The sequence below is a fragment of the Glandiceps talaboti genome, chromosome 9, assembly GCF_964340395.1.
Source record: "Glandiceps talaboti chromosome 9, keGlaTala1.1, whole genome shotgun sequence".
NCBI lineage: Eukaryota > Metazoa > Hemichordata > Enteropneusta > Spengelidae > Glandiceps > Glandiceps talaboti.
This window is the reverse complement of record NC_135557.1, coordinates 15,449,842-15,463,104: the sequence shown is the minus strand read 5'-3', so window position 1 is coordinate 15,463,104 and position 13,263 is coordinate 15,449,842. Positions and strand designations below refer to the sequence as shown.

Here is a 13,263-nt window from a genome sequence, read left to right as displayed (position 1 = left end):
ATGTGTCTGGTCCACAGAAGTTTACTGTCAATTGTGATGCCAAGGATATTGAGCACCTTCTCTACTACCAGTTTGGTATTTCCGAAGTACAGATCAGGAGTCGTTGGTTTCCTTTTCCTAGACAGTATCATGGCCTTGCATTTTGTGGGTTCAAAGATGACTTTCCATTTGGCAGCCCACTTTCTCATGTTCTCAATGTCTCTGTTCAGACTTGCCACTACACTGGCACTCTCGCTTGCAGATCTGATTTGTGCAAATAGCGTAGAGTCATCAGAAAACAGGTATAGCTGGTTTTCTCAAGTGTCCACTAGATCGTCTATGAAGATGGAGATGAATGGTTTATGAATACTCCCCTACTCATTAGTTGATTGACAGATACGTTTTAAATTATGTTATATTGACAACACATAGCGATAATCTTGTAATCTTGGTTAATAACATACCACTGTATATTGCTTGGAGCGGCAGCTATCATCACACTTGGCTATTACACTACAGCACGCCAATATATATGTCAAACTGTTTTTTCCTCAAATCTGACTAACTCAGACTCGTCAAAACATGCATATGGACGCATTCTGGCAGACACATTTCTAACGAACGAACAAACAAACAAACAAACAAACACACAAATAAACAAACAAACAAACAAACAGAAACATACAAGACACACACTAATTTAAAAGATATGTAAATTGACAACAATAACGGCAAATTTGTGACATACGTTTTTATTGCGATTGTTTACAACATTTTTCGTTTAGCTACCAGCAAAATATGAGCGGAACATACGGGTTTGGCTAATTCACAGTCGTTGTCTCTTGTTCATCAACTTTTTTTTTAATTTTCATCTTTATAAACTTCATAAATACTGAACAAGAGATGTGACGTTTTCAGGTAGTCGTCGCACGCAGAAAATCACTTAAGGCATAATATTCGGCACAGTTGCCATAAGGATATCCTTCATCTTTGTCATTTGCAGAATCTCTATCAGGTAGGAATGTCACGTTTTCGAAGATTCTTTTACATTTGTAACATGGCCCTATGGCGTGAGCAGATTCGAAAATCTTGTATCTATTTCCAAACTTAAAGGATGAACAGGTCGGGTCAACAGGAAATGATACCATACTTCCGACGCGTTTTTCATCTTGTGCATCAGCTATAGCCTCCTTGATTTTTTTATGGTACCACTTTCGCATCAGTCCATCTAAGTAATATTCTCGTAGTTTCTTGTATTTTTTACTTCTCTCAAAAGCTCCTATATTTGCTCCTATGAAAATATTGGAGTTATCGGATAAAGAACCTGTCGCTTCACAAAACACTCTAGCTGATAAAGGGTTTTCTTTATCATCTGATATTCTTGACTCCTTATAGATCAAGGAAAGCCATTCCTTAGTCGTCGTCTGTTTTCTGTTATAAACAATTTTTCCCTATGTAACGAGAGAATAAAATAACTTTACAGGTTATGATGGAACAACGTTTTAAAGTTGTGAATGGAAATAACATGTATACATATTTTCTTGTTTCTCTCTTTATCAAATTCATGCTGACAATATACTACTGATTTATCGTTGATTCTTCCCAACTGCAGTGTATTCAGTGATATAATAAGTAAAAGTATGTTTACCTCTGAGGAAATTTAGTTTCATTAAAATCATTTCTATATCATTTCTATCTCATGGCTGCAGATTTATTACAGAAACAGTATACAATATATATAAATAAGTACTTCTTCAGGAGTACTTACCATTTCAAAAAGAAGGGTAAAAGGTGGTCTTGCAGCCGCTTGATCGTCTTCCATACCCTCTGTGCTATCCTTTTTCAAATCCTCTTTCAGTTTTATTAGTTCAGGTGATTCATTTGGTTTTAAATCATTGAAGGATAGCGCCTTCTCCAAGCTCGTCACAAGCTGCAAGTCAAAGAGTGGTGGTTATTCCTTATTAATTAATACATAGAGACGCTATTTAAGTGTCTAACCTCATATAATCGCATGCACGTTTTCTTGTATGACAGTGAACCTTGACCTTGACCCACTGGGTAGACCATCACATTTAAGCCATTAAGCGTAGTGCATATTGCAGACACTTTGTAGCAATTATGTCTTTTATATAATTTCCGTAGGTAATACAAAAACAAGATAAGCATGCACATGCACTTTTTTGGTGCCCAAAATCACTCGATGGTAGCCATATTTGTCTTGAACAGTTATGATTTACCACGTGATTAAAAAACGTTAATACACAGAGACTGCATTCAAGTGTGTACTCCTTATTGCCAGGTTTAAACTTTCTTGAGTGACATTGGTCCTTGGCCTTGACCTGGGTCTTCAGGTTCAATTATCGAAATCCAGCAATTCCCAGCATTATCTCGGATACTTTGTAGTACTTATTTGTTAAATGTCTTGAATTTCCCGATAGGTCATGTCTCAATTAAGTCATAGACGTAAAGTATTTGCGGGGTTGGGGATTAGTGTCTCCTATATTATACAAAGGCCTGTTTTTTGTTTTGTTCGTTTTTAAATAGAAAATTGTATATTGTTTCTCTCATTCCGTGGACATATGACTCTATTCAATGTTTAATGGTCACTAACCTCACACCCCAGTCGTCTCATTTTCTCTCTGAGTGATTCATTGCCGTTGAGTCGTCTAATTTCTGGTTGTATTAGGGTATTATATGTAGAGACAATTTTGTTACATCCTAGTACACATTTTGATCTCCTCACTCTTCTTTGCTTATTTCGTCTTTCTTCTCTTTCAGTCTGTCCCCTTGTTATAGGCGGCATCGTAAATATCAACTGCATAAGCTCTTCAGGTGACGTGTCATTTTGTTAGTCTAACTTACAGTTCCAAGAAGTGAATTCCACAACAATGCTTTGTGGGCGTAATTTAAATTTGATAAAAATTATCGTAGTCTAGTACTTATATGGTACACCGATTCTGTCATTCGTCTTTTTTAATATTATAAACATTTCGATGTGAACATTGTTATGAAGTTCTTTCTAACAACTATAAAATATCAGATTTATTACAATTCATTTATTCAATTTCATGTAAGATGGTAAATAAATAATATAATTATTGTTCAATATCGACCCGCGCGGCAGCTTTAGCTACTGCGGTATGCGCACTTATTTGACCAATAGTTATAAGCCTTAACTGGATTTCGAAATTTCATCGAAATTTCTCGCAAACATCAGAGCAGCGTTTTCAAACCAAAAAACTGCTAATCAAATATCAACCAATCGTTGTCAATGGGTACAATTTCACAACATGTGTTATCAATGCCAATCGAAAAGCTGCTGCTTGTAGTCCAAGGGTTATCTTGCACAGGAGTGGCTAATTTTGTATAGAATGTATTCTGAATATATATTCTTGCATCTTACAATGCGCTAAGGGACCGGTCAGTTTCTTCGGCCTGGGGGGGGGGGCGGTGGATTGGTAGGGGGGTGTCACCCTGTTTTTGAAATTGGCAGTAGGGGGGATCATGCTGTTTTGAAAATTGTGGATAGGGGGGGGGGGGTCATTGTGTTTTAAATTGTGATGGAAGAAAAAAATCCTTTCTACAATGGCATATAGCCTTGTCTGAAATGTGGTACATGTCAATATTTGTTCTTGTCCCTGTTTCTTACATGAATTCTTTAATATTACTTATAAGTTCAAACATAACTATACATATACATATACATGTATACCTAGCTACCACACTAGTTACAGAACATGCCATGTAAATGCTTGGCTGTTTCACAATCAATGCTTCACCTATATTGCAGTTTGGGGCAAAAGTGAACTTGAAGGTTTCGTAATGGCAATTTTCATAGATAGTTTATAAATGAAGTTAATCTAAATTGTTCTACTCGTCATGTTATTGACACTACAAATCACCACATCTCATCAGATTCCAGTTTCTATTATACACTAGGTATGACCACCTAAAGTTCTCTAACATACCGGTGACTTTATTATACATATATTAATGCCCCTATACTAATGTTACATGTCTATTTTATGTGATATAGAAAACTCATTTAAAAAGTACATTTACGTTAGCTTTTCGAAGCTTGGAAATATTACCTCAAAGGTTATGAACAACCTAAACATTGCCTTAGTATCTCAAGCAAAAAACTCCATATCTACCAGGGAGAAAACCCCAAGGACTTCCTCACCCCCAGAGGTCACTCATGCATTCAACCAACAATCAGATGTACCAACAACCTTTTTACTGTCATAATGGTATTAAACTTTTCTTAAATATTTTCACCCTATTCTAATTTGAGATGATATTGTCTTTTCAAGATGTGAAATGTTTGCCAAGATAGTCTAAAATTGCCTTAATCTCCAAATCTCCCCTACCAATGATGCTACCATTAGATGTGTTGACCTTTACTACATGTATATAATGATGCCATTTAACTTTTTAAGAGCATATTTCAACCCTTAGTGTAAGTTATAAAGAATAGTTTCTGATACTTGCTGTCTTGTAAAGCATGGATTAAGTTATTGCTTGAAGGGTCTAAATAGCGTAAATATTGGCTATAAGAGTAAAAATCCTCCAGGGCTTCTAGAGGGAGACTCCCTCAGTATGAGGTGGACATATCCCAGTCTCAAGCTCTTCCCCTCTTACTGTCAAGATGCTATCAAAGTATATTTAAAAAGTATTTCAACCCTATGTAGTTGTTTTTTACATGTTGGTGTGGAAATTATTGTCTGAAAGGGTCTGAATAGTCTCAAAATTGACTTTTCAGGTAAAAACCCTCCAGGGCTTCTAGGGGGAGACCCCCTAGGAAACCCCCCCCCCATGAGGTGTACACATCCCAGTCTCAAGACCCCCCCCCTACCTCTTACTGTCAAGATCCTATCAAACAATATTTTAAAAATATTTCAACCTTATGTAGTTGCTTTTTACATGTTGGTGCTGTCTTGTAAAGCTTGGAAATGATTTTCTAAAAATGTCTGAATAGTCTCAAAATTGACTTTTCAGAGTTAAAAACCTCCTGGGCTTCTAGGGGGAGACCCCCTAGGACCCCCATGACAGCTGTACATATTCCCTTCTCAAAGCTTTCCCCCTACCCTTCACTGTCAAGATGCTATTAAACTCCTTTTCAAATATATTTACCCTGTGTAGTCAATAATTATAATTATGATAGTGCTAACCCGGGATCTTATAAAGTAGATGCAAGACAGTCAAGCAGTCCACACTGAGTCACGATCAAAAAATACCTGTCACTCATGCGAATATCATATATGGGGGGGGGGGGTCATCATGTTTTAGAATTAAGTGATAGGGGGGGTCAGCCTGTTTTTGGTTTTACAGATAGGGGGGGGGGTCAGTAACTTTTTGTCGGCCCGATTTAAGAATCCACCCCCCCCCCCGGCTGGAGAAACTGACCGGTCCCTAACATGTAGTATTCATGTGGTATGTCATATCGTACAGGTGGGCGTGGTTTGTAAAATAGCGCTTTATCTGGCATAACAGTAGCATAAAGAGAACAATTTTATGTATATTTGCTGCATATAAACTTAATCTCAGGAAGCAATGCATTCAGTGGTAAGTATTTTTTCTTATATACTACCACCATGAAAAGGTATGTCCCCTTCGATATTTATCATTTTATCTTGCCCGTTGCAAGTAAACTATGCACCCGGACAAGTGAAAACATATGAATTGACAGCAATGTAATGTTTTCACAGAAATGTAATCAACCAATCATAATATTACATATTGCGTTTGACCAGTACGGCTACGAAATACCAATTCAACCATCATAGCCATCATACGTATATATATCTGTAGCCATGAACTATTGTACGATTTTATCAGGAGTACTAAGAAATTAGTCCTAATCAAAGTGGCACTGACATCGCTAGCAATTTTTTCGAGTTATCCAATTGGAAGTTCAGTATGTAAATTTTCTAAACACTTGCGTAATTGTAAAGATAATAAGTGCTGGTCACAGCTGTTACACGGATATTTTTCACGTAGCTGTTACAGCCCCATGTAGCTCCACTTATGTAGTACAGCTGTGTTCACAACCCTGTCCTATGTATGTTGCTGTTACAGGGATGTGCAAGGTTTCCTCTGTATATTATTCCGTAGTGTATGTACGAGTGTGGTTGACTCGAGTTTGGAAAGTTTATCACCTTTAATTTAACTGGTGATGTTCAGAAAGAGTCGAGACCAGTACCAGTGCAGAATGCATTTCAACTGTTGATGGGTGGTGCTAGAAAAAAAAACGTGGCCAAAACAACGACAGCTTGACCGACCAAACGCACGTTTTAAACTGCACAATAATATGATACGATGGTTGCAGGGACAGAACCTCAGATGGGATTATAACAGCAGATCACTTGGCGACCAATTTGTCAACATTTTAGGAGATGCTCTTTGGTTGATCGACCCCCATCGTTCCAAATTATCCTTACAACATCTACCCAACCTGCAGTGGTTGCTATGCAACCAAACCAAAACGACTCAGAAGAAAGAGAAAATTCTCCAGGGCCCAGGCCCATGATCACTGACTGAACACTATATGTGATATGTGAACACTGAATAGTGTGTCATGTATATATATTAACATTGAAGGGGAGGGGAAGGAAAAAAAAAAAAAAAAAAAAAATCGCGTTGTCGCAGCACCGTTTTTGGAAAATAAGACATGACCAGAAACATTTTTTTTTTTTTGGCCTAATCTTTGTTTTCTCTTTCAAGAGCCAATATTTCTAAAAGATACAGCACTCGTAGAAAGATTTCAACTAATTGGAATGCCAACAGTTTAACCATGGAATCGAGGAATCAGTCTCACATGGACGACTTAGAAACATTCACACGTATAGTAGGAAAGCAAATAAAGAAACCAAGTATTCGCAATCATATCATGAGTGATATAGAGTCAAAACTGAAGCCAGTTGGAAATCACCTTTTCACAGTCGCGGTTAATAGAGTCATTCGTGAATATCGAGCAAAACTGTCCGAAGCAGATACGCAAATCAAAAGGGACAAATATAGGCAGCGTTTTACAAAATGCGTCGATCCTAGTCATCAGCAGAGGACTAGTCAATCCATGTTTAAAGGCAGATATTTAAGGAGGAAGAGAAGTTGCCTTGATAGGCCGAGTAACGCCATTGTATTGGCGCTCACAAGAGCCCTACTGATTTATCGAAAATTGAAGTCTACTGAAGTTTATAGTGCTAAACCTTCGAAAATTACGAGCCAGGGAAGCCCCGTTACTAGGTCCATGACGAGGGCAGAGTCACTGAAGGAAGATTCCTTGCAATCAGCCCTTACTTTGCAAGACGGGGTTGATTATGTTGGAATAAAGAATACTTCAACTACTAAGAAGAAAGAAACGACTTACACAAGTAAGGGCAATATCAGTAAAACAGGTTTCGATAGAGAAGAGCGATCGCATTGTTCACAAATGAGTAAGAAGACCTTGAAGGCATTCTGTGACACCATACAATACACATTACAAAATGGCAACACAAGGAGTAGACATTATCGAATCAGAGGAGTAGTTGAACAATACAGTAATGGTATATGGCAGATACCTGGTACAGGTCAATCAGGGAGGTTTGAAGTGCACCCAGGATTGGCAGCTACAAAAGAAGACATAGAGCTAGACTTTGAAACAGACTACGTAAACAGGAAGTTACACATGATTGGATACTATGACATGGTCGGATCCGAAGATTTCATTATGGTTGATGACATGGGGAAAGTGTACAATGCTGTTAACGATATACTGTATGTTGTTGGAAAGAATCTGTTTACCTACCTAACGAAAGGTCCAACAGATTATGGTCACTATGACTTTCTCAATATCTTGAATAAGAAAAGCCTACAATGTAGCGGCTGGGCATCAAATAAGTAGTATTTAAGATCGGTTTACAATTTACGGCAGGGGGGCTGGGGAAAAATTATTTTGATGAAACAAATTTCGCTCCCCCTCTCGCACTCTCAAAAAATTTCACCCCCCCCCCCCACGAAATGAGCCCGATAACGTCTGTAGCCCTATTACCAGCTACATATATTTGAATACGTAATTATACAGAACTCCCCCTCCTGCTACACTTCAAAGATGTACAGTATGATACACTACATGAAAAAAATAGTGGAATTTACTTCAGTGTTTGTAGTTTGACAGCCTGATGAAGGTGGGCTCGTCAATCGACACGTCACGCTGACGCTTTTGGAATTGGAAGTAAGACTGTCTTCAGAACTTTACAATCGTTAGTTCACCTAGTTATTTTTTCGTATATATATACATATGCACATACGTGACCTGGTGATGGTGTCTGTTAATAGGGCTAGTTAAAACTTTCGGAAACCCTTTCAGTTGAGTTGTGCTGAGACCATCAAGTATACAATTACATCAAGTATATAAATACATATACATACATCTATTACCAAATGACCAATTCTTACTAATAATGTTGTACAGTGGTTATTCCTATACCAATACATCTGTATCTCACATGATCGAATATTTAATCAATATTTAATGGAATATTTAGTCGGACATTTAATGGAAATATAATCACATATCTAGTCACATACAATTTATATATTATTTGAAGACAAACCAATGCAATGAACAAGTTAAATGAAATTAAATGATCAAGTATCAACTCATATATATTCTTCAACATATGTCTTATCTATCCAGCGTCGAATAAACTATAATGACTATATTGACAATGATAAACAAGTACACAATCTTAGAAAGAAAGGGATGTATACCATGTATACCACCTGTCGTATAATGGTTTAACCTATACCAACATATGTGTATATCACATGATCATTTTACTTTACTTCTATTAAAGACTCAGTACTTAGCAGTAGTACATGTGTATTGTATTTGTATGTATGTATGTATGTATGTATGTATGTATGTATGTATGTATGTATGTATGTATGTATGTATGTATGTGTGTGTATGTATGTGTGTGTTTGTGTGTGTGTATGTATGTATGTATGTATGTATGTATGTATGTATGTATGTATGTATGTATGTATGTGTGTGTGTGTATGTATGTATGTATGTATGTATGTATGTATGTGTGTGTGTGTATGTATGTATGTATGTATGTATGTATGTATGTATGTATGTATATATGTATGTATGTATGTGTATGACTGAATGTATAAGTCTACAGATAATACATTAATGATTTTCAGGCAGGTCCTATTCATGTCAAAGTACCGACTGTTTACGGGGCAGAAACATTTTTACCTCCCGTAAGGGTACGGGAGGTATTAAAAGGGGAAGGTGTGTCTGTCTGTCTGTCTGTCTGTCTGTCTGTCTGTCTGTCTGTGTCATCATTTTCTAAAAATCGGCTGACTCAATTGTAATGAAATTTGGGATATATAATCTTTACGGTAATAGCTAGACCTGATTAGGTTTTGAGCCAGATCTGTTAATGTTTAATTAGAGAAATTTGCATATTAATGAAATCAACTAATTACGCAATATCTTAAGACTGCATACTTCAATTTCAATATAATTTAGTATATTCGTTCAACATAACAAAATATATTTGTCCTATAAAATTCGTTGATGTATCTTACGGCGTTAATGAATAATTTGCATAATTAATTATTTTTGGTAATTAGGCTATATCTTAAGAATACATACTTCAAATTCAACATAATTTAGTACATACGTTAACCATAAGAAAACACATATGTCCTATCAAGTTTGCTGATGCACCGTACAGTGTTAATGAATAATTTGCATAATTAATGATTTTCGGTAATTAGGCTATATCTTAAGAATACATACTTCAATTCCAATATAATTCAGTACACACGTTAACCATAACAATCACATATGTCCTGTAAAGCTTGTTGGTGTGCCTTTCTGTGTTAATGAATAATTTGCATAATTAATGATTCTTGGTAATTAGGCTATATCTTACGACTGCATACTTCAATTTAATACAATTCAGTACATACATTAACCAAAACAAATTGTGTATGTCCTATAAAGTTAGTTGATGTACCTTATATTGTTAATGAATAATTTGCATAATTAATGATTTTCGGTAATTAGGCTATATCTTAAGACTGCATACTTCAATTTCAATACAATTTAGTACATACGTTAACCATAACAAAGCGGATATGTCGTATAAAATCTTTTATATAGCTTAGTTTTAATGAAAAATTTGCATAATTAATGATTTTAGGTAACTAGATTGTATCTTAAAAATGCAAGCTTCAAATTTCGTATAATATGATACGTACATCATAATAATACGCACCTGTCGTATGAAGTTTGTTGCTACAACTTTTTCCTTTAATGAGTATTTTGAATAATGAACGATATTCAGTAATTAAGCAGTATCATACACTTTTACATACATTAACCTAAGAAAGCATGCTTGTCCAAAAAACAAAGCCTGTTACCATAGTTTTTTAGTTTAATGAGTTATTTACATAATTAGTGATTCCCTTACGGGAGGCATTCGGTTTAAATCTGGTCATAGTTAATATAATGAAATGCGTTGCGGATCTTAAAAAGTCTATACAAACTGCATCATTTCTCGGAAAGTTCGAAAAACATACACTTTAAATAAACTTTCTTATGTATTGAAAATATACCAAATATTTTGAAAAAATGTAACATAATGAATATACTAAATTATATTGAAATTGAACTATGCAGTCTTAACTTATTGCTTAATTATTTGATTTCTGTAATATGCAAATTTCTCTAATTAAACATTAACCAATCTGGCTGAAAACCTAATCAGGTCTAGCTATTACCCTAAAGATTATATATTCCAAATTTCATTACAATTGAGCCAGCCGATTTGTAGAAAATGATGACACAGACAGACAGACAGACAGACAGACAGACAGACAGACAGACAGACAGACAAAGCGTTACAATCGTGCTATGCACGAATCTGATCATTTAGAACAGAATAATTGTGTTTTTACACTTACCATATTTGGCCTTGCCATTCCTGTACAAAGATGATATATTGATGACAAAAGCTAACAGCTTAGCCAATCCACATAGATGGAATATTCACACTATCGATGTATCCCAATAACATCTCAACATCTCCAAATTCAATGGGCATAGTTGTTAAATGTAAAACCACACGTTGCAAATGCTTAGTAAAATGGCAATGCAGAACTTTCAACCAGTACACTCTATTACGACCCCTTATTATAACCACGTAACTGTCACCTCATGACATCCCATCGTACTACAAAGTTGACAGGTCAAACGCTATTTACATCGTGCATGCGTTTCCCATCAATCTCACCAAAAGAGTTATAACATACACTGGAATAGCAATAGTGTCACCCCAAGTTCAACGGTTTCACTATGAATAACCATAGTTGGCTTACTTAAGTGCTGATTTGTTTAAGCAAGGTTTGACTAATTTCACCAACCGTCGAACACAGAGATGATATAGCATTGATTAAATACTGGAATACTTAAACAGTATGCGAACTTTTGACCTCACTAAACTAACCTACATTGATGTATCGACAGATGTAAGAACTGATAACACAGATTTGTCTGTGTATTAATACACATGGCAGCGCCTACGAGTTTGGCTGTTCTACTTTCTTATGATTTTAACTTTGAGATTTCAGTATTGTGGCTTTATCAAAAAAAGAGAGAAATATTTGTTTGAAATGAACAAGGTGTAACTTTATGAATTATACACATTCTACCAACTGCATGTGGTATTTGAATATTCGCTACACGTATTGGACATCAATTGGATAGACAGAGCAATGCATATGACCACAAAAGTTGGATACAGGATCGGAATTGCAATGAATATCAGACTTATTTTGGATAATATCTGATTAACTATATAATGAAATGAATTAACAGATAGACGTGAAACGAAAGTGTTAGATTTTTACTATATCGAGTATAAATGTAAGTAATATAGTTCGACATCTCCGTAAAAACTTATCGATTTTTTCATTAAGTATTGGGATGTTTTTTTTTAAGTGTGACATGGTTTGAGCAAGTTTTGTGTCAAATATGTTACAGTGATGCTCTGAGAAATTATCGAAAAATTCCAATATTAAATTTAATGAGTCAAACCAATACGAATTCATACATATACTGATTAGACCAATTGAAATTACTGTGCCAATGTTTTCACATTTCACAGCTGATCGCCTCACGTTATCGATTTTCTAATTAACATACATGGTGGGTTGGTGGCAAAGGACAGTTAACCATTAACGGCTATTTTGGCGGGAAAATACTCGCTCTTATTTTATGTAGAAGCTCAAAGTGCATAACATACACAGTTTCAGTACAGTTGTAGGTAATTGTTTTTCAACGTCAGCAATTATTAATGAGTTTTACAATGTTTCAGATTTCATAGTGACAATTTCGCGTTATTATAGTAACAACGATTTATGTTATTCACAATTATAAACTGCATTGACAACATAATACTTTAAACATTTCATTATATGCATTTCATTTTTAATAATGGAGAACGACATTTCGAGGAGGACGTTAATAAATAGATGTCTTTTTTATCCTGATAAGCTCCGTTTCAGTGATACTAATCATTCGGTAGAGTTGCTATTTTTTTGCATTTCTTTCAGAAGTGTAAGATTATCATACGACTAACAGTTTTCTCCAATCATGCTGTTATCTATGTCGTATGCATTCACTGGGATGATTAAACAACAATAATATGTTCGTTTGGTCTCGAAGATAATGTGTTATTTAGTCGATAGTATAAATGTAATAATTATCTACTGATTGACTTGATTTTCAATGCAAACCTTTGTCCAATGTTTTAGTTTGTAAGCAATTAATTTAATATTGGGGAATATCCTGATGAACATGACATCCTTACCAAGAACGTATGTATAATTTAGTATTCAAACCACGTTATGAAATATCTCAACGTTGCTACATTTACTATCGAACAGGCACACAATGGCAGGGATGATACCAGTTAATCATTAACATACATTTTATCAGGAAATACGTCATTTTTACAGTGATGGATATTTCAGAACGCGAATCTCATATAGAGTTTTAATCTACCGTTTCAATCTTACTATGCACGATTCGATGATTTCTTTTTAAAAGAATTATTGTGCTTTTACACTTGAGTACACGAATCTTATATAGAGTTTTAATCAACATCTCATTATTTGTCTTTGAAAAGCGTTTCAATCATACTATGCACGAATTTGATGATTACATTAAAACATTTAAAAATGATTGTTCTTTTACACTTACCACTTGCAGCCATGGCA

At 35.4% G+C, this 13,263-nt stretch overlaps 1 protein-coding gene across 1 annotated transcript; it reads right to left on the bottom strand.

The window, feature by feature from the left end:
• Positions 1-893: 893 nt before the first annotated feature.
• Positions 894-11,015, bottom strand: LOC144439858 (uncharacterized). The gene is made up of 3 exons (XM_078129094.1): positions 10,948-11,015; positions 1,748-1,909; positions 894-1,430 (listed from the first exon to the last, which is right to left on the bottom strand). Exons 1-3 carry the CDS (start codon positions 10,963-10,965, stop codon positions 894-896), a joined length of 717 nt encoding a protein of 238 aa, XP_077985220.1. The 5' UTR covers positions 10,966-11,015.
• Positions 11,016-13,263: the final 2,248 nt, after the last annotated feature.

What these genes read in the sequence shown, in the direction of transcription:
- LOC144439858 (XM_078129094.1), bottom strand. An exon ending in TTACCCTTCTTTTTGAAATG is followed by an intron (nt 1,431 to 1,747) that starts GTAAGTACTCCT and finishes CTCGTTACATAG; the next exon opens with GGAAAAATTGTTTATAACAG.